General features: G+C 36.3%; 2 protein-coding genes across 3 annotated transcripts; one reads left to right on the plus strand and one right to left on the minus strand.

The window, feature by feature from the left end:
• Positions 1 to 42: 42 nt before the first annotated feature.
• grem1 (gremlin 1, DAN family BMP antagonist) lies at positions 43 to 3,567 on the plus strand. Its single transcript, XM_023348093.1, has 2 exons — positions 43 to 1,167; positions 1,703 to 3,567. Exon 2 carries the CDS (start codon positions 1,711 to 1,713, stop codon positions 2,221 to 2,223), a length of 513 nt encoding a protein of 170 aa, XP_023203861.1. The 5' UTR covers positions 43 to 1,167; positions 1,703 to 1,710; the 3' UTR covers positions 2,224 to 3,567.
• LOC102221843 (formin-like) lies at positions 3,561 to 24,265 on the minus strand. Of its 2 annotated transcripts, none has more exons than XM_023348091.1 (17): positions 22,383 to 24,265; positions 22,105 to 22,213; positions 20,162 to 20,223; positions 18,701 to 19,248; positions 16,731 to 16,869; positions 16,214 to 16,301; positions 15,123 to 15,184; positions 14,958 to 15,046; positions 14,086 to 14,215; positions 13,861 to 14,007; positions 13,170 to 13,229; positions 12,818 to 12,938; positions 7,317 to 7,409; positions 6,467 to 6,518; positions 5,566 to 5,715; positions 5,331 to 5,412; positions 3,561 to 3,737 (listed from the first exon to the last, which is right to left on the minus strand). In XM_023348091.1, the coding sequence occupies exons 1-17, from the start codon at positions 23,628 to 23,630 to the stop codon at positions 3,660 to 3,662; spliced, it is 3,258 nt and encodes a 1,085-aa protein (XP_023203859.1). In that variant the 5' UTR covers positions 23,631 to 24,265; the 3' UTR covers positions 3,561 to 3,659. The 2 variants fall into 2 exon arrangements, with proteins under 2 accessions (XP_023203859.1, XP_023203860.1); XM_023348092.1 differs by having other exon boundaries at positions 3,648 to 3,822; positions 22,383 to 24,264.
• Positions 24,266 to 24,299: the final 34 nt, after the last annotated feature.

Below are 24,299 nucleotides of genomic sequence, written 5' to 3' on the forward strand. Positions count from 1 at the left end.
TCCCTCCAGTTTTTCACAAATCTGCAAAATTCATACAAAATCTACAGATTCTCACATTTTTTTCAGATTTTTACTGCAAAGTTTTCTCAAAATTGCCCAAAACCATTGAGTTTAAGTGACTGGTACCTCAGCTTTACCTGATGAGCTATAGTCTAGGACCGATACGGCGATTAATAAAAATCCACATTTAGCATCATAAATATCATTAAAACGTTTTACAAATATTTCTAAATTTTCACCACAAAAACAATCTCAAAATCCTGGATGATCTGATCAGTGTGAAAAGATGTTAAATATTTAATTTTAAGAAACAAGCAGCTATTTATTGAAATTTTAACAATTTAGTGGGTCTTTATTAATACGTTCTGGCCCTTTAATAACATTCAGACTTTTGATTTGACTCAAAATGTAAATGAGGTTGACACCCCTGACTTAAAGTATCTACATGTTTATATCTGAAGCTCAAAAATAAACAAGTGGGCTTAGAAACAGAATATTTTGGAAAGACAATGCTAAAGTCATGTGCAACTTTGCTTTAGAAACTTGGTAACAGGAAGTGGAGTCCGTGTTAAAACTGTTTTGGTAAATATTTAAAACTAAATTTAGAAGGAAAAAAATTGATTCAAGAATCCTTCAGCTGATTAAAATTGATGCCGTTAAAGCAAGATCCCATAATGACAGATTCAATCCAGAATGTGTAAAGTTTTATTAAAGATCTGGAGGTTAAATTATAGCTTATTTATTCACAGCAGTTCAGAGAACAGTTTTACAAAGCTTGTTAAAATTTTATGATTCATGTGTCTCTTCAACATCCTTAAATCTCCTTTTATTTAAAATCTGCTTATGAACATCTTCACGCCGCCATGACAAATATTTTGAGCTTTTTCTCTTCAGGCTGCAGCGACTCTTATCTTTGTTTACCGGATCTTGTCAAAATGTTTGTCTTCTGTTTTTGTTCTGTAAAGTCAAATAAACGACTTATCTGCATTGACAAAGTCTGGAAGTTTTTGTTTTTTTTTCCAGTTTTCAGAAAGATAAAGCGAGGATCGGGGCGGGAGGTGTGTTCTTCTGCTGAAACTTAAAGCTGCTCTAGAGAAGCCAGGACTAGCAGAGGGAGAACATCTTGTGGACAGAACAACATTTTTAGGGGGATTTAACACACAGCAGGTAAATGGAGATACACTGACAGACTTTATTTCCTGAATTAGTGCTTGGACAACTCTGGAGAAAATTAAGAGACCACTTAAAATGCTCAGTTTCTCTAATTTAACTTTTTATAAGTTTGTTTTAGTAAAATGAACATTGTTCTTGTATTCTATGAAGTACTGACATGTCTGAAATTCCAAGCAAAATTTTGTATTTATTTGCAGAAAATAACGAAAACAATGCAGAGTTTTCAGACCCAAAATAATGCAAAGAAAACAAGTTCATATTTATTCAGAAACCACACTGATGTTTTAACTCGGGAAGAGTTCAGAAATCAATGTTTGGAGGAATCACCAGGAGGTTTTCAACCGGGTTCACTGCAGTGGGCTCTTCAGAACTTTGTCAAGTTTTGGATTTAAAAATGAGGAAATAAGGCGGGAAATTTTGCGGGACAGAGGGGTAAAACACGGTTGTTTCCCGGCCAAAACGGGAGACTTGACGGGTAGTTTGTGCGTAAAAGCTGTGCGTAAAATGCTCTCCATTGTTCTCCTTTCAGCTCCAGCGATGCATTCCCATTCGGGGCTGATCTTTAAAGCAGTCCTGGCTCTTCTACTCCCGCGGCCGAGCGGCGCCGAGTCCGACCCATTTCAAGCCGTCAACCCGAACGAATCGGTCGGGTGCCTCCAGCCTCCTCTCTCCGCGCTTCTCTCCCGCGGCGCCGCAGCCGCGACAGATGAGATCCTGGAGTCCAGCCAGGAAGCGCTGCTCGTCACGGAGCGCCGCTACCTGCGGACGGACTGGTGCAAGACGCAGATGCTGAAGCAGACCATCCAGGAGGAGGGCTGCCTGAGCCGAACCATCACCAACCGCTTCTGCTACGGACAGTGCAACTCCTTTTACATCCCGCGGCACACTTACCAGGACGGCGGCGTGTTCCAGGCCTGCTCCGCCTGCAGACCGAAAACGTTCAGCACCATCACCCTCACGCTGTTTTGTCCGGGTCAGACGCCCAGCACGCGGAGGAAGCGGGTCCAGCGCGTGAAGCAGTGCCGCTGCGTAAATATGAACACGGACTGAACCGCAGCCGGATGACCGGACCGTTGATAAATAATCAAGAAAAAGGCGTCAGGGTACCAGAGTGAGGACACCTTTGATGAAACTTGACCGAACTGCTGCAGAGTCCAAAGCCGGCCCAAAGCAAATGCGAGTTGTGGCTTCTTGGGGCCCCAACACCACCAGGGCCCCCCAAGAGTATCATTTTATTTTATTTTGTAGTGATGAATTGCCCATTTTACACTGTCTACACCAAATTTTAACAACAAAAGACATTATACTTGCTAACTTGTTTACTGTAAATAACATTTTACTTTCAAATAGTTAAATTAACATGCCACACCTACAGTAAATACCACTCTCCATTTCAAAATGCTAATTAATTAGAGCATCTTCGCTTTTTTGCTACGCCTGTAAGATTAAAATCAAGAGTCCTAATAACACCGATATGATGCACTCTACAAAAAACACAAGGTTTACCAAGTATATTTGGTCTAGCTTCTAGTGTAAATGACTTCTAGTGTAAATAAAAAGTGTACTAAAAGTAAATCTTCAGCAAGATACAGGAGTTTGTTTAAAGTGAATAATCCCTTAATTCTGATTAATATTACAAACAAGCTGCCATATCTTGCTAAAAAGTTGTTTGTAAACTAATTTTATCTTATTTCAGGTGTGCTAATATCTTTCTCTAGAAACTAGACTAAAAATACTTGGTAATGTTTTGTGTTTTTGCAGTATGAGGTAATAATAGTAGTTATTGTGCACACACAGGGTAGCCTAGCATTGGTGACGTATTTGGCAATATTTTGACTTTCATCTGTTCTGGAAGATTGTTCAGAAATCTGAACCTCCCCAAAAACCGTGAAGAGACTTTACTTAACAAACAAGGCTGTGGTTTCCTGTCTTCCTTCCACTCAACATTCTACCAATACATTTGCATCCAGCACTAAAATAAGCTAGCTTCTTTAGCACTGACTTTTTGTGGCTTATTTTCTTCTGTCTACTGAACAAATCAGCAGTTTTATCCATTATTGTGCAGGTCGTAACATTTCTGTATGAAAATTTAATTTTATTGATTTCTAAGACATTTCAGTTTTGGATTCATTTCTTCTATACGGTTATCATAAATACTAAATAGATTTAAAGGCTTGAAATTGATCATTTGCTGTGTATAAGTTTCACTTTCAGTTTAATTACTAAAAAGTAGTTTAAAATGATATTCTAATTTATTGAGCTGTTTTTATGCTCCTTTTCTTTTTTCCTTGATACTACTCGGTTTTTGAATTCTGCTACTTAAATAAACAAAATACACCATGACTTTGTCAAAATATTGTTTTATTTTTGAAAAAAATACAGTGAGAAACCATGCAAGTTGTTTATTTTTGTGAAAGAAATTAAAAATTTTTTAAAAGTCTAATAGTTGGTTATGAACTAATCACATCTTTAATAGTTAAATTACATTAAAGAACAAATATTTTGGTCGGCTGATGAAAATGTAGATTTTCTGTCCTGGTCCTCTTTGAGTCCGCTCCAGATTTCTGGGGATATTTAAATATCAGGAGCCAAAAGTTACAATTTTTAAGGAGAAGCAACTTGAGCTTCTTTCTGGCGCAGTCGTTCCTTCTGTTGGAAGTAAAATATTGGATTAGACCAGCGGTATCAAACTCATTTTCGTTTTGGGCCAAATCAAGATCATCAATGCTCTTAAAGGGCCGGTTGTGCCAGAATGTATTGATAAAACCTGTTCACAAGCTGATAAAATATGAATTAATCATTAAAATTAAATGATATTATTGAAAATCTTTCAGTCCCTCCAGGATTTTGTGATTTTATTGGAATAAAAATCAAAGTGTTTGTGGTACTAATTTGGAAATGTTTCTGCTTATTTATGACGGTAAATGCTAAGGAATGTATGATATTATTGCCATAGTATCAGTATCGGACAATATTAGCTGTAAAATTTAATATTGGACATCGGCCATTCTGTCAAAATACGCCACTGATATAAAAGACATTTTTATATGGCAAACAAGAGACAATGATGCCTGCAGCACAATGCCAAATTTGTTCTGAGTTTTGTCTTATTGTCTTAGAGAGCAAATGTCATGAATAAATTTGACATAAACGTAATTCAAGTTGAAAATGTTACACTTCAGGCTCCTTTTTAACTTCTTAGCATTTTCATTTGGTAGCGCTCTAAATTTACAAAGATACTGCAGTATTTTAATCCACAGTAGAGAAAGCCATGTTGTTTCAGTAAGTAAGTATAGGAAAAAAATATCGGTATTGGTTATCTGCCAAATTAATTTTAGAATATCGGCATATCGGATATCGCCCAAACCTCCAATATTGTGTATATATATAGATATGATCTTATAATTTGACATCAATTTAAGCTGAGGCAGCTGTTTAGAACAAGTGAGACAGTTTTTGACAATTTTTGAGAAATTTAATGGGTTCCTGCCAAAGTGTGCCCATCGGTTTGGACCCAGAGTTCTGATGATAAAAATTAGCATCAATGCTAAGCTTAGCTAACAATTACAAAATAGCATGTGGAGAATCACAAGAATGTTGACTAACATGGACTTGCACCATTTAGTATGTTAAAATTAATGCATAAGCTAAAATGAGAAAAACGCTAGTGTTAGCGTGAATGCTGTCAGTAGCATGTGGGGCATCACTAGCATGTTGTCCGTCAGTATAGTAAACATGGCTAATAAGTAAGAAAGATGAGTAAAAGCTTTCTTTAAGAAAAAGGCTAATGCTCACATTAGCACAAACATTAGCATTTCACCAGCCCCCACTAGTGCACTGCCTTGCACAGCAAAATAAACTGCAATAAACTCCCAGTTTTTAGTTCAATTTGTTGATTTTGTGTGAATTTACACAATAATTCTGTAGAAACTGGAGGGACTGTGATATAATTTGGCAGTAAACAGATAAAAATTGCATGATTTGATTGATAACATGATATTTAAACTCACTTAATGTTTAGTTTAGAATCTAGAGGGCCACATAAAAAACTACGGCGGGCCAGATTTGGCCCACAGGCCTCAAGTTTGACACTTGTGGATTAGAAGTCAGAACAAGCAAAGATGACATTAATAAATGTCATAAAGTTGATGTCGTACCAGACTGTTGGGGTTTATCTTCCTTGTTTCTACTTTCTTCTCTCCAGTGATCCTCTTGACTGTCATCTGAGCCTCTTTTAATCTGTCGGATTAAAACCGGAGCATTCAGAAAATGGAAACAGAGCGATGCCGCTGAAGTTTTGGAGAGTTTTCGAAGGACAACTCTCATAATGTTTCCTCTGAGGTTAGTGGATAACTTAATAATATCCAGTTAATAACGTTCAGACACACAAACCTTTCTTTTGAGATGTTTTTGTTCTCCCTCTTCCATCGGGCCTTGAAGTCGGCGCTGAACTCAAACCACAGCATGAAGAGGTGACCCGTCGTCACCTCCATCTCCCCGGGTTTGGGTTTGAGTCCGAAGTACAGAGCAACATCCTGGAAGCTGAACAGAGAACAAGACACAGACTTTAAAATAAATTTGGCCGGGTCTCACACTGAGAAATGTAGAAAAATCACATCTTTTATTTGAATTATTTATAGAATTTTTTTCCCCACAAAATTTCACTGGAGATATTTTTTATTTTTTATCATTCTTAAAATTAAATCAGTTAGTAATTCTCTGGTGCAGATATTTGACGATTTTCACAACATAAAAATCCTGTAAAAAAACAAAACATTTCATTCACTCAGCTGCAAAGCTTTATAGTTAAATAACTATTTATTGAGCATAAAATTACTGCAATAATAAATGAATTTGTCATCAATTGATTCTGACAAATTCAGAACCAATTGATTCTGAATCAATTCTGAATAAATTATTCTTTAAATTTGTGAAAGAAAAGTTTCTTTAATAAATTTGTTCACCTAAAATATTGCGATTTAGTTATAATAAACTGTATTTCATTGAGTTGCATGTAAATCTCAGAGGATTTTTTAAAATTGTTGCTAAATAAGAAAAGTTTACCAAATTAGAAAAATAAAATCTAAATATAAAGAATTACATAAAAAATACAGATATAGCAAACCAGAAATAAATTTAAATTTAAATAAAATATAATGTTAACAAATAAGTTGAAAACAAAAATTGTGTATTTGCATACTGAAATTCAAATAGAAAATGTAATTCTTTTTTTAAAATGTCTGCATAAACACTACTTTAACAAGAACTGCATTGGATAGTTTAATTTTCTCACGTTTTTTGCACAGTCATCAGCTGATAGGAAGCTTCTGCATGCTCCTTTCGAGCTGCAAAGAAAAACAGAAAGAAACATTTAATTCAATCCTCCTCTTCAGGCTGCATCCTGCTGCAAGCCTACATACATACATGCAGGAGAACAGGGACTGATGAAAAGTCTGTCTAATAGAGCCAGACGACCATTTAGCCTCTAAAAGACTTTAATTACGCAGTCATTCCTCAAACAGTGAGGCCATTGTTCAGACTGCGGCGCTGTTATGATAAAATAAGTCATTCTAGTTATTATCTGCGGCCGTCTCTTACTAAATGTTATACTGCAGACCTCAGAAAAATGTCTGATCGAGTCAAAGCCAAAACTTTGATTGGATTGATTCTGACAAGAAAAGACTGCAAAAAAAGAAAGCTGAATTAAATACTGCACCTGAAATTGATTGAAATAAAGCCTTAATGGCGTAATTTTGAAGTAAATAAAATTAACAGATGCAACATTTGTAAATCATAGCGATTAAAGTGATTGTTTCCTGTAAGAAATGTGACACAAACAACCCAATTTATACAAAATGTGTGCTTGTTTTCTACATAGACATGTGAGACAGGGACATAAAGAGCTACAAAGAGAAAAAAACAAAAGTATAAGTAGAAAAAATATTTTTAAAGCTCAGGACTAGAACTAATAAGAGAAAACACGAACAGATAAGAAAGACGTGAACTGATTATCTTAGACAAAACAAACATACTCAAATTGACATTTCCTTATTCGGTTTCCTTATTCTGAAACATTTATTCCATCACTACTTTTTTAACATGCACATATAAAAACATAATTTTATTTTATTGTATATTCTCACCAGTTAAAACAAAAACTTCCATCTTGTCCTTAAACGGCTGCAGGTGTTCTTCAGAAGACTCTGAACAGACTTTATGAACATTTTTCTCGCATCCTAAGGTAAAAATAAAAACAGAAAGTACAACTTAATATACCAAAACAATATAAATTTCTTAGAGTATAAAAACCCCCAATGAGGCAGAGAAACAATGGCGGCGCCAGGTGAGCGATAGGGGGCGCTATGGCAAACCCCTGGAAATATTTGATTTAGTTTTTTTTTTCTTCAACTAATTAAATTTTTTTTAATGATTTAGCTATTGTGGCATTTTTCTCAAAATACATAACATTTTCAAAGAAAATTTTTTTTATTATTATATATTGAGTTAAAAAAACCCAATAACTAATCACGTGACGCAACAGGATTTGAACTTTGTGTATGCGCATTATCACTTCCGGAACACGTTATGCGAATATGGATCGTCTTCTTTTTTTAACCAAAAATTCCACAAATGGAATCACAGAAGTATAATTGTTTTGGAAGCAGACTCCGACCAACAAATAAACATTAATCTGGATGAAGGAGATCAACTGTGCAGCAGCTGTCCTTCCACCGCCGCTGAGGATGCTAACAGCGTTAGCACCGGACAGCTAGCGGAGCTAAGCGGAAGTCCTCAAGATGGACGTTTTTTTTTTTTTTTACCCCTCCAGGGGGTCTTTTTGTGGGCTCTAGTGTCCCTTATATGACAGTAGGCTGACAGGAAACGGGGAAGGAGAGGGGGGAAGACATGCGGCAAATGTCGACGGCCGCGTCAAGGACTCAAGGCCTCCAAATACGGGTCGCGCTAACCGCTACGCCACCACGGCACGCCCTCAAGATGGACGTTGGTCACCACCATTTGCCAAAATACCCGTCACGGTTATTGGGAGTGCAACACAGAAGTTTCAGGCTTGATGGACACTTGTGGTTGGAATACAACGTGAGTAAAGATGTCGTGTTTTGCTTCGCTTGTCGCCATTTTCTAAAAGGAAGACACAGATTCCACCAGACTGGACATAAGCATGCAGAAGCTTGTATGAAAGTAAACCAAAATTAAAAATCATAGATGAAACAGCTGCATTAAACCATTTGAACGTTGTAGTGAAGCCATAAAATTATTCCAAAAGCAACAGGAAGCCTGACTACACAACTGACAATGATTGACATTAAATTTAAACATATTTGTAGCTTAAGAATAATAAAGTTGATGTTTTTGTGTGGCTATCGCAAAATCCTCTGGGCTGAACAATATTCAAAACATTTAACACAAAATCATTATTTATAAAGCAATACTAACAAATAGTAAAGTAATTTATGTAAACTTATGACTTCTTTGCTATTGTCTTTCATTTTTGGTCTATTATGCAAGTAGGAATAATTTTTGTAATCCAAAATAACCTAAAACAGAAAATATTTAGTCTAATTTAATGTATTGACAGCAAGACAAAAATAATGATTGTCTTATAAAGTAAAACTATGTATTTTACTATGATTTGCCAAAATCAGCTTTTGAATGCTAATATTGTTGATTTTAAATGAGGAAGTTTTTGAAATCCAGACATCTTACTCAAGGAAGAGTAATGATAGTTCATAAAAAAAGTAAGAAGTAGCTGTCCAAAGAATGACTCAAAAGTAAAAGTAAAAGAGTATTTGGTCAAAAGTCTACTCAAGCACTGAGTCACTGATCATTTAAATTATCAATAATTTAACATTTAAAAATTACATCAAAAAATAAAGTTAAGTCAAAATGTTGGTATTTTAAGGACCAAAATGACAATAATTCATATAAGTAACAAAAATAACAAAATCAGGCGAAAGAAAATGTTTCCAAATCAGTTACTTTCAATAAAAAACTTAAGAAACTTTAACAAAAACTGCAGGTCTGTGTCTGGTGAATTTTTGGTTAAAATGTTCATTCAGTGGGAAGAAAATCCAAGTAAGAGTAGAAATACTTTATTATAAAATTACAGAAGTAAAAGTAAAAAGTAAAGCATAGTAAAAATACTTCTAAAAAGTAATTTTTTTCAAAAAAGTAGATGTAACTGAGTAAATGTAACTAGTTACTATGCAGCTCTGATTACTCTGTCCCTGTTTCTGAGCCGTCTGGGTCCAATCAGTGGATCAGCGGAGCCAGTCTCCGGAGCCAGCCATAATGGAGCCGGGCTCCCCGGCCCTGACGCTTGATCCGCATCTCCCAGATAAGGTTACAGAAGAGAATAGTGTTTTCATTTAGGATTTGTGTAAACTGTTAAGGCGGCCTATCTCCGCGTTTCTTTTTGTCTGAATTTTGGTTCTGACTAAAAAGTTTTCTTCTGTCAGACTGAAGAGTTCACATAAACTTCACATAAACACAGACGGATGAGGAAAATAAGGGCGTTGTCTGATGTGAGACTGCATTTACACAAACTGTGGCTCGGTGGGAAAAGTAGCAGAGGAAGTTGTGGGTTGCTAGGCAACGCACTTAACCCCAAATTCTAGGCTGCATTCACACTGCAGCCCGAAGTGATCCAATTTTAATTGTTTGTGTAATTTTTGCCGTAATGTGACCCGTATCTGATCTTTTCATGACAGTTTGAACAACACCGGTCGGATTTTTTCCGAATGCGTCCAAGGACACTTGGATATCTGATGCGTATCCGATCTTTTCAAATGTGACCTGAATCCTTACGGCCAGGTCCTGCACGTCATTGATACTCGACACACGTCACTGTTCTGCGTCCTGACACGTGCAAGCGGGAAGAAATACAACAACCATGACGGACAATAATGAGTATTAAGTTGTTACTGTGCTGGTTCTGGTCGGACAACAACTTCAAAATCGTAAGCTATGCTCCACCGTTAGCATCCATGTTTACTTCACTGATCACTTCTTCCTTTTTATGGCGGTTGGAAAAACACTGAGCTCGCTCTCGTGTGACGTTATTTTGCATGCAGGACACTTTCTGGTTGTTTGCAGTTCTTTTCAGCCTGATATAAGAGCTTGTTTTACTCAATAAAAGTAAAAGATGGAAAAGTACTGATAATACTAGCAGATTATTTCATTTGCAACATGGGAAAACATTTCCTGCACGTAAAATAATCTGGCAGTGGAACTGAATAAAAAAGGGCTTCTGTAAAGTTTCTGTTGTTTTTTACCCCCTAAATCAGGGATGTAAAACTTATTTTGATTTAGCCACAAGAGCCAGAATGTATTGATAAAACCCACTAACACACTGTTAAAATATTAATAAATAGCTGTGTCTAAGTTTGATAAATACTTCTTAAAATTAAATAATATTGAACATTTTTCCACATTGTTCAGTCGTCCAGGATTTAGTAATTGTTTTGCAATTAAAATTGCAGATTTGTTGGTGCTAATGTCAAAATATTTGCAGTTAATTCAGCGATACTCACTCTTATGGAAGACTGTAACTTCCAACTTTTGATATCGGTCACAGAATATAACTTGACATTAAGTAAGGCTAAGGAAGCAGTTTAGTAGAAGTAAGACATACTGTCACCTACAAGAGGGAGTTAGTCATTTAAACCCAATGTTTTTGAACATTTTTGCATAAAATTTATAATTATATATTAGTGTCAAAAAGTGATTGATTTTGGATTAATGTCCACAAAAAGAGGAGGGATTTGATTGCTGTAATTTGGCAACAAATAGATAAAAAACCTGCGTTTATTTGATTGAAAAAATAATATTTAATCGCACAACTGTTATCTTTATGGTTCTGGTGTATATGGGCCAAATTTAAAGCTATGGTGGGCCAGATTTGGCCCCCGGGCCTTGAGTTTAGTTTAATTATACAGGAAATATTTTACATTAGAAGTGGAAACAGTTTGTAGTTTCTAAAACATTATCCATTTTTTTTTGGTTTTCAAAGCCTGAAATTCAAACACGGTTTATCTAGCCGATATATGTATTGATGTAAGGGTGTTTCGTCAGAAAATGGGGTCAAGATGAATGATTTAAGAGAAACTAAAGCACAATAAAAGCGTCCATTTCCAAACATGCACAGGGAGAGTGAAGAAAGACAAAAGTGGAGCTGGTAACCAGGCATGAGGGCAGTTCAAACAGACTGAACAAAAGGAAGCTGCGACTGCAGATCTAGATCCTTCGGTAGTTTGGGTTGAGACAAAGCTGTGTTGAGAGGAAGAGAAAGCTATCTGCTGTGCACATCTCAGGGCCACACGGGCGCCCAGGTGAAACAACGGAGCAGGTTAAGGATGCATGCTTCTCTGCAGAGATGCTGCAGATACTGGAGGTCTGGAGATTACATAAGCAGAAGGCAACAGTCTCCTTGCGCTGGCGACATGGGCACAAAAGGCACAACAATGGGAGATCTGATGGGCAGAGGGATTAGGAACTGGATCTGGAAGGCGCCAGGCCAGTATATCAGAAACGCAGAAACTCACAGGGACACAACAAAGCAGTCAATCATAATTGTGCACTGCGAGCATTGTCTTCAGAGTGGCTGACTGGCATGCAGGATGGCGTCATGGGGGATAAGAAAGAGGAGAGGAAATCTTTTGTTCTGTCATCAAACTTTGCAGACATTCAGTCCAGAGTAAAAACAGATCCTCAGTGGGAAACCAGACTGAACAGAGGTTTGGTCGGCACACTGTAAACATTTGAGGGTGGTTTAAGTTGAAAATGAAAGTCCACCCGCTGCATTGAAAATGTAATTTAAGTTGACAAGAAAATTGTTTTGGTTTTAACTCGGAAATTAAAGTTCATGAAGTTGATTTAACAACAAGAGATAAGTTGTCTAAACATTGTTTTTAAGTTCATTAATCTTGAATTGTGAGTTTTAATTTAATGCTGCAATTTAAACCAAATAATTATTTCACAATATGCAAGAAAAAAAACTGTCCTCACCTGGTTAAAGAGCCACATTTCTCTATTTTCACTCACAATATTAAGTTAAAATAACTATTTATTTTACTTTACAATAATTTAAATTCTTGTTTCAAATTGCATGAACAAAATTCTGATCTCATAATGAATTTTATTAAATTCAGCTCCAAAACATTTAGTGTGAGCAGAAAATTATCCTCAAACTTTGCATTGAAATAAACATTTATTTAAAATAAAACACAAGAGTCAGGTCAATGTAACACACTTCCATATCAGGATACAAAAACACGCCGCTAAGCATTCTGGGAAATAGTTCCCATTCCTGTCTTTTTCTTCTTTCAGTTTTTTTAAGTGCTAACCTAAAAGCTCTAGTTTATTGAACAATTAATAAAAAGATAACTCAACTTACTACTGTTAGTTTATCTTTCACAAACTCACATATTTAGGTTCACAATCTAAAACTTGATCAATTTATTTGACTTAAAGAGTAGCAGATAGTAGACACAACAAAATGCGGCTCAAATGTTTTACAGTGTAGGAACATCTGCTGTGATGCGTTTGTTGGCCAGTCATATTTTAACCTCAGATTTCATGATTAAAGTCATATTTTTTACATTTGACATGTTATTATGCCACGTACTTGTCAAGTCTTGTTCAAGCTGCCTCAGATCTCGGTGAAGGTCGTCAAATTTGACCTGAGCTGCCATGAAGACGTCCTGAGGCTCAGGGAGAGGAAACATGGACTTTTCTGTTCCAGCGTTCTGAGGGAACACAAACAAAACATTAGCTTTAACGTTCCTGCTCAGTTAACAGTAAACAGCATTTAGCTTAGTAAATGGTCACTTTTAAGTCTCCACCTGGTCTCTGTCAATCGTCATTTTAAAAAACTTGAAACTTATTTAGTTTTACCTTTTTTGACCATTTTCCACAGAAAAACACACAAATCCTTAATTTAAAGTACAGATAACTAATAAAAGTTTAATTTCCAACACCTTGTCCACGTTGTGCAGGTAGTACGATACTACGTAGTCCACCAGGCTGATCCGGTTGTCCTGAGAGAAAATGTTGACTTCTTAGCCACATCAAAAATATAAAATATAATATAAAACATTTGTTCTTTATTGTATGATGTACCTAATTTAAAGATATTTTAAGTATCTGAGTGTAATCTGAAAAGTTGCCTAAATATCTTTTTTGTATCCGACTATTGTCAGTCTACCTTATTGTTTGTGATTTAATATGAAATATTCAATGTTTATATAGACATATTGCAATTATGTTTGTTATTCTGTAAACACAATTAGAAATGCATGTAAATGACTGCATATCAAATAGGAATAATCCTTTTTATTATTGCACACATATAATATAATTGAGTCCAGAAGCCTTTGTTGAAAAATGTAATAAATATGTAACAACTGAATTTATTTACAGTTTTGTAAGACAAACTATTATGTTTGTTTTGCTCTCAGGAGATTCTAAATCAAGTAAAAATAGTTGATTTCTATATTATAATAGGTATTCAAAAGACCTAAAAATTGTGTTTTTAGGTTTTCTAATACCACCAGAATTAGAAGTTTACAAATAAAGACCCTTTTGCTTTATGTTCACTGTAAAACGTATGAATTGAGTTAAAGCATGCAGAAAAAGAGTCCCTGTTCATGTGCAGATATCAGCGCTCACTCTGCTTTTGACATCTTTCAGTTTCGGGAGGATTTCCAGACCAAAACCGTCGGCCTGGCCTCTGATCTTGCTGCCTCCATTCATGTGGTTTCCCAGCGCCAGCACCAGTCCCATCACTTCCCTGACACCGCTGCTCTCCAGCAGAACCTGTAAACCAGATGCATTCATTCGACTGGGAGCTGATGTTTATTGGAGTTCTCTGTTAAGGCTTTGTCTGATGGCCACCTTGCAGACACATGAGACGGAGCTCAGCTTGCGTTTAACTGAGGAAATCGCATCGGTGAAGGTCGACTGGAAGATCATGCAGCAAGCTCTCCCAGGAAAGTCTGGAATCTGAGACAGTTCATACAGGAACCTGGAGAACATTCACAGAAATTATCTTCTGATCCATTTCATGTCAGCATAGTATGGGGAACGTTTTTCTGCCATAATCCGAGAGCACATTTTCAGTCTGAAAGCAGGACTTCATGTCTTTCTTCTCAAAACTTGTAATGCTTTTACTCAAAACTTCTGCACTGTGCTTTCTCAAACCTTTCTCCTCGCGCTCAAAACTCATCTCTGCTCGGATCAAATCTCCTCTTGAAAAGCTTGCGAATCAATTTGTACTTGTGCTTGGAACAATATATATATATATATATATAGTATAAACAACTAACAGTAAACGTATATATATCTATAATCTATAGACCTGGATGGATGGATGGATGGATGGATGGCGCAGGTTGCTACAATCGATAGTAGCCACACAGGCACATCCACCAGAAGGAAACAAACGCACCAAGTAGAATACTTGCATTCTATTGGCTGAGAGGTTGCCAGGCGACGATACTTTTCTGTTCCAGGTGCGAGCAGAGACGAGGAGAAAGGTCTGAGAGAGAGCACTGAATGTTTCAAAGAGAGCCGACGTTTTGAGTACAAGCTTTGACAAGTTTTGAGAAGGAAGGCATGAAGTCCTTCTTTCAAAATGATAATATAAGCGAAAGTATTAAGTTTTGAGAACAAATGGCATGAAATCCTGCTTTCAAACTGAAAATGTGTGCTCTTGGATTATAGCATAGTTGATTCTGACCACAAAACGAGTCAATATAAAAACTGACTGCTCAGGTTTGTCCAGCAGTTTGACATCATCTTCCTCAGACGATTCGCGGTGCTTCCTGATCTTCTCCAACTCATCCGGTTGACCTCTCTATCAGCAAAATCACATTTTAAAACAAAACTCAGAATATTTGCTTAACATTCAGAAAGCTTTGTGTAGTACAAACATTTTCATAAAGGGCTTCGATAGCATCCAGGTCCACCACAGAATGATCCACAGTCAGAACAGCTGAAAGAATGAAAAATTACAGAAAAGGTTTAAAAGTAGCAAACAATACATGTTAGATGCACAATAAGCGGTTCATAAAATCCACATTAACCTTTAAAAGTCTTTGTTATTGTTAGTTTATTGATATTTTATCCTACTACTTTCCATTTATAGTTATTGTTCACCTTGATATTGTTTTTCCTTTCAGTTTTTTCTTTCATACATATTTTTTTCTTTTCTGCATATTTGCTTTTATTTCCCATAGAAAAGATTTAGTAGTCAATACTTGCTAATATTAAGTCGTAAAATAAAAATAAATAAATAACACAGTGGATAAAATCAAAACTACTCCTATGAAGCTCAAATTTACTCATACCCCAGGATTGTTTAGATTTAAAGTTGTATTTTATTTTATTTTTTTAATCTGTCTGGACCGTCCCAAGCTGTTAATATTTTTGATCAGAAAAAACCCCAAAACATTTTGGCAAAATTAAAAGATAAATCGTCAAAAATATCAATGGAAACATCAACAATTATGAGATTTTTCAATTGATTATTAAGAAGGGTATGGATTCTTTTGACAAACCAGCTTTCAATAAAATGTAAATAAAGGCAGAGTATTCATTTTTATCTACATTTGTACTTCTTTAGCATCGTTTTAATGTATTCTCAGCAATGCCTCTCTTATTTCCAATAAAAAATAAACGTATTGGTTTGATAAAAATTGTTTTTAATCTATTCCTGCTAACAATAAGAATAATCTTTACTATAATCTCCATATAATGCAAATAGCATTTAATTCCAGTATTAATTCACATCTACATCATATTTAATGCCTTCAGATTTAAGGTATCTTTTGAAAATAACGTTGCAGTATAAAAAATAGTTTTTCTTATTGTTCTGATGTAATATTATAATTTTAAATGTAATGTTTTCTTTGCCTAAAAGAGAAAAATCATCATAATTAACAAAAATAAAGGCTTTCAAACCTTCAAATCTAAATGATTCCAGTTTATAAAATTGGTGTGTAAATGAGTAAAATCCACCGACCTTGCTGAATATCTCTCATCTCCAAATGGAGGCTGGATATGAGGATGCCCACAGCCTGAGAGCGTTTGCTGTCCAGCAGCTTAATGATCTAAAAACAAACGGTTACCATGACAACCTGGCCATCAGAAACCATTAACGAGGCGTTCGTAACGGCAGTACTGAAAGAATACAGATCATGTTACAGTGTTTCCTTCTACTTGTCAGTGTCATATTTTGCATCATGAATTTAGTTTTAATTATGTGTTGGTTGAAATTCAATGTTTTAAATGTTTAAAAGAAACAACAAAGAAATTGTTGTCCAGATCATACATTGGAAAAACTATTCCAGTTAATAAATTACAATTACTAAAACCTAAAACCACAATGACTTTAACTTTTGTTGATAAGTACTGAGACGTTCAGAAATTGGTTCCCAAAAGTATTGGTATTGACTCCCTCTAGTGGAGAAACAGTATATCTTCAGTAAAACAGTTTCTGGAAACTGAGTTGTGTTTTATGTTGATAGGATGCTTCATACCTTTTTGGCTTTCGCTTTCTTCTCATAGGCCTGAGACAGCGGCTTCCTTTTCTCCATCGTCGTTGTTTTAGCAAACAGATCCTCAAACTCATTGCCGTTTATGTGTGGTTCCTCTAACATGTTCCACAGCGAGTGGTTACTAAAGATGGAAAAGTAAATCAGTCATATTAACTTAGGAAATTAGTTTCCAATATGCTGCATGTATTAGTCTATCATTTGACTCAACCTGAAAATATTCTTGAATGTCGTTATTTATTAGAGAAAAACTGCGATATGCCAAAGCTATATTATTATTATTAATCTTGTTTTAATATATTGTTTTTAACACTTTAAGAACTTTTTGGTGTGAACCCTTATACATGATGTTGATTCTATTCAATTTTGTGGTGCACCTAAAAATGTCACCACATTTATTTCGGTTGTTTTATATTTTGTTAAATATTTTTACATACAGTTTATTGTATTTTTTCCAAACATGAATAATCTAATGCTAATCTGTCTGCATTAATGCTTTTATGAGGTGGAGATGGGAGCAGTAGTGGCGAAGCGGAACCTATATTTGGGACGGTTGGTTGCTTCCGGGTTTGCTTTAGGACGAACTTCCTGTTTGCTTCAGAAACAATCTGGATGCTAACGGCAGCGCTTCGGTCGTCATTTCTGAGTCCTGTTTTAATATTCTTCAGGTCAGTAAACGGTGAAAACACACCAAAACTACTCTGTAAGATGTTTACCTCTTATTTGATCAGCAGGTAGCGTTGCGTTTCGGTTTCTGTGCATCTTTCTGCTAACAGATGTAAGTTTGATCAGCTGAGGTTTAGATTAGCACCAAGCTAACCCACGCCTGGGAAGTCTTGCGGGGCTAGCTGATTGAAAGACCGCGTTGTCTTACTAACTTCGGGTTTTATGAGTTTTGTTTTGCGCTTGTTTGAATAATATTCAGTGAATGTTGTTTGGTGACTCATAAAGTAGCTCAGAGCCTAAGACTGTGGTTGAGTTTAAAGGAAGAGAAACTATTTTTTGTTTATGAAGCGTGAGAATTGTGACGTTAAAGTTTGACGTAAATTCTATATATTTTTTGGTCTTATTTTATTTTTGATCATTATTAACTTAAAATCAGTTTACATTTCGATATTCACGCCATTTAATATGCAGTTACATGCAGTAAAACTTTAAAACAGTTTCTTTATCCTACTTAGTACACTATACCATGGTTGTCTTCATCTAAGTGAAGGATTTTAATGTGAAAAGATAATGTGCTAAGGTGCATTATTACTTGTGAGAAAAGGAAACAAGGTTTATAAAACAAAAGTAATGTAAAACGTTAATATTGTACAATATAAATGGTTTGTGGTTAAATAAATGAGATGCGATCTGGATGCTAAAGGCAGCGCTTAGGTCGTCATTGCTTTTATTCTTCAGATTGCACACATCACTGCTACAGCAGTCCTGACACTTGGGACAAAAGTGGTTCAAAATTAAAGAGACAAACTATGAATTAAAATGTTATGATTTAAAAAAAACAAACAAATAAAAATCAGGACGAATATGAGAAAAAAATGTACTTCAGTTCGACTGATTCAGGTGTGGATTATTTGTTATGAGGAGTTAAAGCTCAGTTTTTCACTCTTGAAATGTAATAAAGTATAAAAATAATTTTTAAACAAATACATTACAGTTTGATTTTGTTTTCCCTAGACTTGTTTTAGAAAAACGTACAGAAAATATTCTGCTGCTTTGACTTTTTGTATAACAAAGTGAAGGTATAAGAAGCTTTTGCTTCTACCTCCACTTTTTTCGGGCTACACTTTGTGTTCTTGCCATTGACAAGAATTAAATATTACCAATTTCTGTACTTTTTCTTTCTTTTTTGACTTGTGTATGGAAAAGTTAAAAATGACCAAAAAAATAAATAAATATTGATTATTCAAAATAAACTTCCAATCAATTTGATTTTAAATGCTCAAACCTACTTGTCATCTTGGATCTGGATTCTGGTCCAGTAAAGCGGCTTCATGGCTCGGGAAGGTTCCACTGCCCGCTTCCGTGGAGGTTTTTCGGCAATGATGCCCCCTGCTGGTGGAGGAGGTGGTGGGTGAGCGACACCTGGTGGTGGTAGTGGAGGCGGTGGAGGAGGAGACAAACTGTGTTGTTTCTGAGAATTAGGAGGATGACTCTGAGATAACGTTGAAACCACAGAAGAAGAAGACAAAACTTCTGTGGAAACCATGTCTGGATTTTTGGAGGCTCCCATTGACTGCTGAAGATTCGAGCAGGTTGTCGTGGTAATGTCACCATCTTCAGGACTTATGATAAAGTTTTCTCGGTCAGTCTGGATGCTAACATTGCGGAAGGATTTGTCTAACAAGCCGTCGGCTGTGGAAACGGCAGCATCTTTGAGCCCATCGGGATGTTGGCTCCAAACCTGTGAGACTTGTAGCTCCTCAAGCATCAACTCCAGGCGAGCAACATTGTCTCTGTTTTCGTCCCTCAGTTTGCAGAGCTGACGCTCATAATCCTCCTGAAGATAATGTTCGTAAAAGAAGAAAGTAGCATGGTCACTCACTTTGGCAATCAAATATTAAATTTTTCTTTGACCAAAAGCTGAAAACTTGTGTTGTGGGATGAAAAACTTTGTTGAGCCGAGTCCCCAAACTACTATCTAATTAATTAATTTATTATTTTAAAGAAATTTTCTTTGAATTTTTTGGAGAAAACAATCGATTATGGCAGAAATTAGAAAAGATGTCAGAAGGGAGAACTGTGTTGCAAAGAGCTGCAATAAGTATTTCTGAAAAAGAAAATAATTACTTTATCATCATGGATGTTTTGTTCTGACCTTATTTTGAAATAGTTTTTATTTATTATCTGTGCTAGCAACATAATAAAGTAAAAAAAGGCTTAAGTGTAGTCATTAATGCTATTTTAACATTCACAGCCATATTCTTGATCTTATGTTATATTTTTAATATTCCTTCTGGCAATAATATAATAAACCAATCTGTCCTATTAGAAAGGGTTTTATTGATTTGAACATATTTTTACAACGTATTCTATTGTAGCTCGAATAAATAAGTAGTAAATCTTCCAAAAAAATCTGAAAATTATAGATTGATCTCAGAAATATTCTAGAAAAAACTTGGACATTTCTGAGTTTCGAAAGTAGAAATTTTTCGACTTTTCAAATTCAGAAATTTTCTTGGATATTTTTGTAGAAAATTTCTGAGATCTTTTTTGGCAGAATTGTACTTTTTCTTTTTTTTCTATCTTGCAAAAGCCTTAAAACTGTCGCGGACTTTGGACCTTTTATAAATTGGAAATGTTTATTTTCTAATGAGTCTTTAGATTGCATTTGTGTGCAAGTCCGAAACTAAGAATTGAGAATTTTTAGAAAATCTTAAAAATGTAGATATTTTTATGAATTTTATACTGACCTGTAGCTTCTCCTGCTCCTGTTTGCATTCTCTCTTCAGCTGCAGGAGAGCGGCCTGGTGCTCTACCAAGGAAAGCATACAATAACAAAATACAGCTTTAGCTTCCCAGAAATAAAACTAAACAAGACCTCTCAAAATGTCAACATTTCACTGGAGTCAAAGAAATAATTGGAAAAAATCTCTGTCAAACAAACGTCTCTATAATGTGACCAGATGATTGCTGCAGATTCCTAAAGATTAAAGAAGAAATATTTCTCACGACAAAAAGATGACCGCTCACTTGCATCTTGAGCAAACAGTTTAAGCAAACATTCATCTGCTAATGGATGACTAGAAGTACTGAAAGGTAAATTACAAAGTGTATTTGCTGTCGTCTTTCTGACTGTTTGCAGAGATGTGGGTGTGTACAGTGAAGCCCAGTTTCACCATTGCTGAGACATTTCATAAATTCCCTCAAGTTATGAAAAATATAAAACTAATGGAGTAATATACTTCTTTCAGCACTTTAGATTTTCTTTGATTCATTACAACACAAATATATACTGGAGGAAATTTTGTTTAATGAAGGAAAAGTTTAGTTTTTTATGCCTATAAAATACAACAAATTAAGTTTTAACAGTGACAAGTGAAAATCCAAGAGTTTTTGCAGGGCCTCCTACTCTAATAATATTTAATAGCAAACATATTTTTAAAATAATGCAAGTGTGTTTTCACACCTGATAATCCGGTAGACTCGGTTCATTGCGAACCAAAATTGCAACATTTGTTACATTTTCAGCTGCTGTGGTTCGTTTTCACACTGAAAGACCAGTTCCCCCCCGTCGCCTGTGGTGGCGCTGCACCAGAGCTACTGAAGGAATCGACACAAAACCTCTGAAGAAGTCCAGCGCAACTTCCTTCTTCAATGAAATGTAAACAAAAACGGAGCGGCGTCTGATTTTAGCGGTTTCTCCATTGGTATACATTACTAGTTTGGACATAGCCTGCTAGCCGCTAACGATAGCGACGCTCCGGTAGGCGCCATTACTGTGAGTGACTGAGTCACGTCCACAAAACCGTACTGCTCCAATGCGGGGTGAGCAGGAATTTGTCACAAAAATCATCGTTGCGCCCTTATTTCTTACCTGATTTCTATACATATGGCTTAAATTAAAGCAGAGTAAATTGCTGATGCTTTGATATATATAAAACATGTTTTCTCCCTTGATATAAATCTATAGACTGTTTTTTTCTGTCAAATGAATCAGACTTTGTAGACCACGGGTGTCAAACTCATTTTCGTTTTGGGCCAAAACGAAAATGAATGCTCTTAAAGGGCCGGTTATGCCAGAATGTATTGATAAAACCTGTTCATAAACTGTTAAAATATCAATGAATTCTTAAAATTAAATATTATTGAATATCTTTTCAGTACCTCCAGGATTTCCTCTTTGTGATTTTTTTTTTTTTGCAATAAAAATCAGTGTTTGTGGTACTGATTTGGAAATATTTGCGATATTTGAGCTTATTTATGACGGTAAGCTGTGTAGATCATGGACTATAATCTGACATTAATTAAAGATGAGGCAGCTGTTTAATACAAGTAAGAAAGTTTTTGACAATTTTTGAGAAAATCTGCAATTAACTTCCTATTTATTGCGTATTAATGCAAAAAAAAAGGCAGGGAATTTTCACGATAATTCTCAAGAAACTGGAGGGACTGATTGATATAATTTGGCAGTAAACAAATAAAAACTGCATTGATTTAATTGATAACATAATATTAAAGCTCACTTAGTGTTAAGTCTAGAATCTAGAGGACCATATAAAAAGCTATGGAGGGCCAGATTTGGCCCACAGGCCTTGATTTTGACACAAGTTCTAGGCAAACGAATTAGTCTGATTAAAGTGGATTTAACAGGGCTGGTGAATTTACACCAGCCCTGTTATAAACTGATCAGTACCTGCTTCTGTATACTTCAGGCCAACCTTTTCTTCCTTGAGAGGTGGCCACACGGCTTGCAGACGACCAGGAGTTTTTTCCTCTCCTTCTCCTGCTGTGGGCGTCTCTGACTGTAAGTTAACCACAGAGTTATTTTGACTCTTAAAATACAGTCTCTGCTCCCTGTAGCCATAATCAGAAGCGATGCAAAGTTTTCAAGCATGCATTTATCATTCTAAAAGGATTCCGTTTTGCTTTCACAAAGAGTTTCTGCATGAAACATAAGTTATGCTTTCTTACTTTTTCATCACATGCATCGTTCTTCTCTAGTGTTTTTTTGGAGGTTCTCTCAAAAATTGTTCTTAGCACATCTTTATCGTTTCTCAACTTCTTCCTCACTGCCTCCAGGTCGATCCTCTCTGTCGAGTCTTTCTTCAGAGGTTTTGGTGTGAAAAAGGCCTTGAAGGCATCGAAAGCAGCTTCCGCGCTCGACAGAGGTCTGGTCGGCTCGACTGGTTTTGTATCTTCTTCTGCTTGAGGTTCTCTCCTCTTACTCTCTGGACATTCATCATTTCCATCCAAATGGATCCTGATTTCATCCTGATGTGGTTCAGTCACCAAATCTTCATCTTCTTTATCACCAGGAGTTTTTTCTTGATTCAGAAGCTGGGAGATCTGGTCCAGAAATCCGTTCTGGGTCTTTGTGTCGCTCTGTTTTTCTGTGAAAACTGGATTTTTTGCAAACGGAGGACTCTGTTTGGTTTGAGTGGTTGTGCCGTTCTCAGGCCCACCGATTCCCTTCCTCAAGACCCGCAGGCCACTGAACAGAGCCGGGAGCGCGACCTTTTTGTCTGTTGGGCAGCCTGGAGAGAAAGTAGCTCTAGTCAGAGTTGACCCAATCGGAGGATTAACAGTTTGTTTATTAATATGAAGTGGAACGTCATTTGGGCTGGAAAGGAGACGTGCAGAGGCATTTTGTTCTTCATATTCAGAATGTTTCCTCTTCTCTTTACCTTCAGCATCCTCCAACTCTGGTTCCTGTTCTTCAACAGCAAAAATCAAACGTTTTACAATTATCATAGGATGTTTGGTTTCCACTGCAGAATGCACAAGTGGGAAACAGTCTTCCTGAAAATGTGCACCATTATTTTCAGTCTCCTTTACGTCATCCTGCTTATCGTTTTGGGGACATTTTGGGGAAATGGCTTCATTTATTCCAAATTTGTCCAGTGACAGATCAACTTCCTTGCAGTTATTAACTTTGTCTTCAACTGCAGAGTTAATCTGATCATTATTCGGCATCCAGCTCTCCGTATTGGAAGCAATTTTAGTGCTTTCAATCCAAGTTTTCTGTTCCTCTAGGATGTACTGTTTCCTTGTTTCTTTTTCTGCAAAAGACACGTCACTTTGCAAGGATTTTGTGAAATAGCATTCAGAATCATTGAACGGGTCAGAAGCGTCTTCAGACTTCATTTTGCTGTTAACATTTGTCAGTAAATCTGCATTTTCTGCCTCCATTGGGCTACTTAAAGTTCTTGGCTTTTCCATTTGATTCAATCTGAGATTTCAGGGAGGATTATTAGTCATTTGTTAAATTATTTCATTGGTTCCAGCATGCAACTTTAAAGGATTATTAGCAAGGAAACTTCACTTTACTGTTTCAGCCTTATCCTTCAGTTTGGCGAAAGTAAACCAATGAATCCTTTCCACAAGTTCCTCCTACAAGTGGAAGCAGCTCTCAGTGATCCAGATGAGCCGCAGAAATCCACAGACGGAATGGAAAATTTCCCAACTCTTTTTCCATGGCGCTGCTGGTTGGAGTGACTCAGCTCTGCCACATGCCGTTAAAATCCCATCAGAGTCTCAGCCGCTGATCCCTGGCTGGTTTCCTCCTTGCTGCTGCTCCCTACCTGGTGTGGTTGTTTACCTCCTGGACGCCGTCCTGCAGACCGGAGCTCAGACAGATGGTGTCTCCAGCTGAGCCCGTCTCTTACGACACCCTGACATCCTACAAGGAGTCACGCAGACCAGATGGAGGAGCGCCACACCCACAGCAGAAGGAGGGCAAACAAGACGGCCAGGGATCCCTTGTTAAACATTTGGTATGTAAATGCAATGCCAACTCCTGCTGGCTGGGTGTGCAATGGCCCGATGAAACGTTTTACAATTAATTAATTACATCTTGTGTTCTGAATTGAACTGAATATTTAACTTTCA

Source organism: Xiphophorus maculatus, chromosome 15 (assembly GCF_002775205.1).
Source record: "Xiphophorus maculatus strain JP 163 A chromosome 15, X_maculatus-5.0-male, whole genome shotgun sequence".
Classification (NCBI taxonomy): Eukaryota; Metazoa; Chordata; class Actinopteri; order Cyprinodontiformes; family Poeciliidae; genus Xiphophorus; species Xiphophorus maculatus.

Coding starts and splice junctions, on each gene's coding strand:
- grem1 (XM_023348093.1), top strand. CDS start 1,711: ATGCATTCCCATTCGGGGCTGATCTTTAAAGCAGTCCTGGCTCTTCTA.
- LOC102221843 (XM_023348091.1), bottom strand. CDS start 23,630: ATGGAAAAGCCAAGAACTTTAAGTAGCCCAATGGAGGCAGAAAATGCA. Junction 15,185..16,213: donor GATGAGAGATATTCAGCAAG/GTCGGTGGATTT, acceptor TCATTCTTTCAG/CTGTTCTGACTGTGGATCAT. Junction 14,008..14,085: donor CCGTCTCATGTGTCTGCAAG/GTGGCCATCAGA, acceptor TCTGGTTTACAG/GTTCTGCTGGAGAGCAGCGG.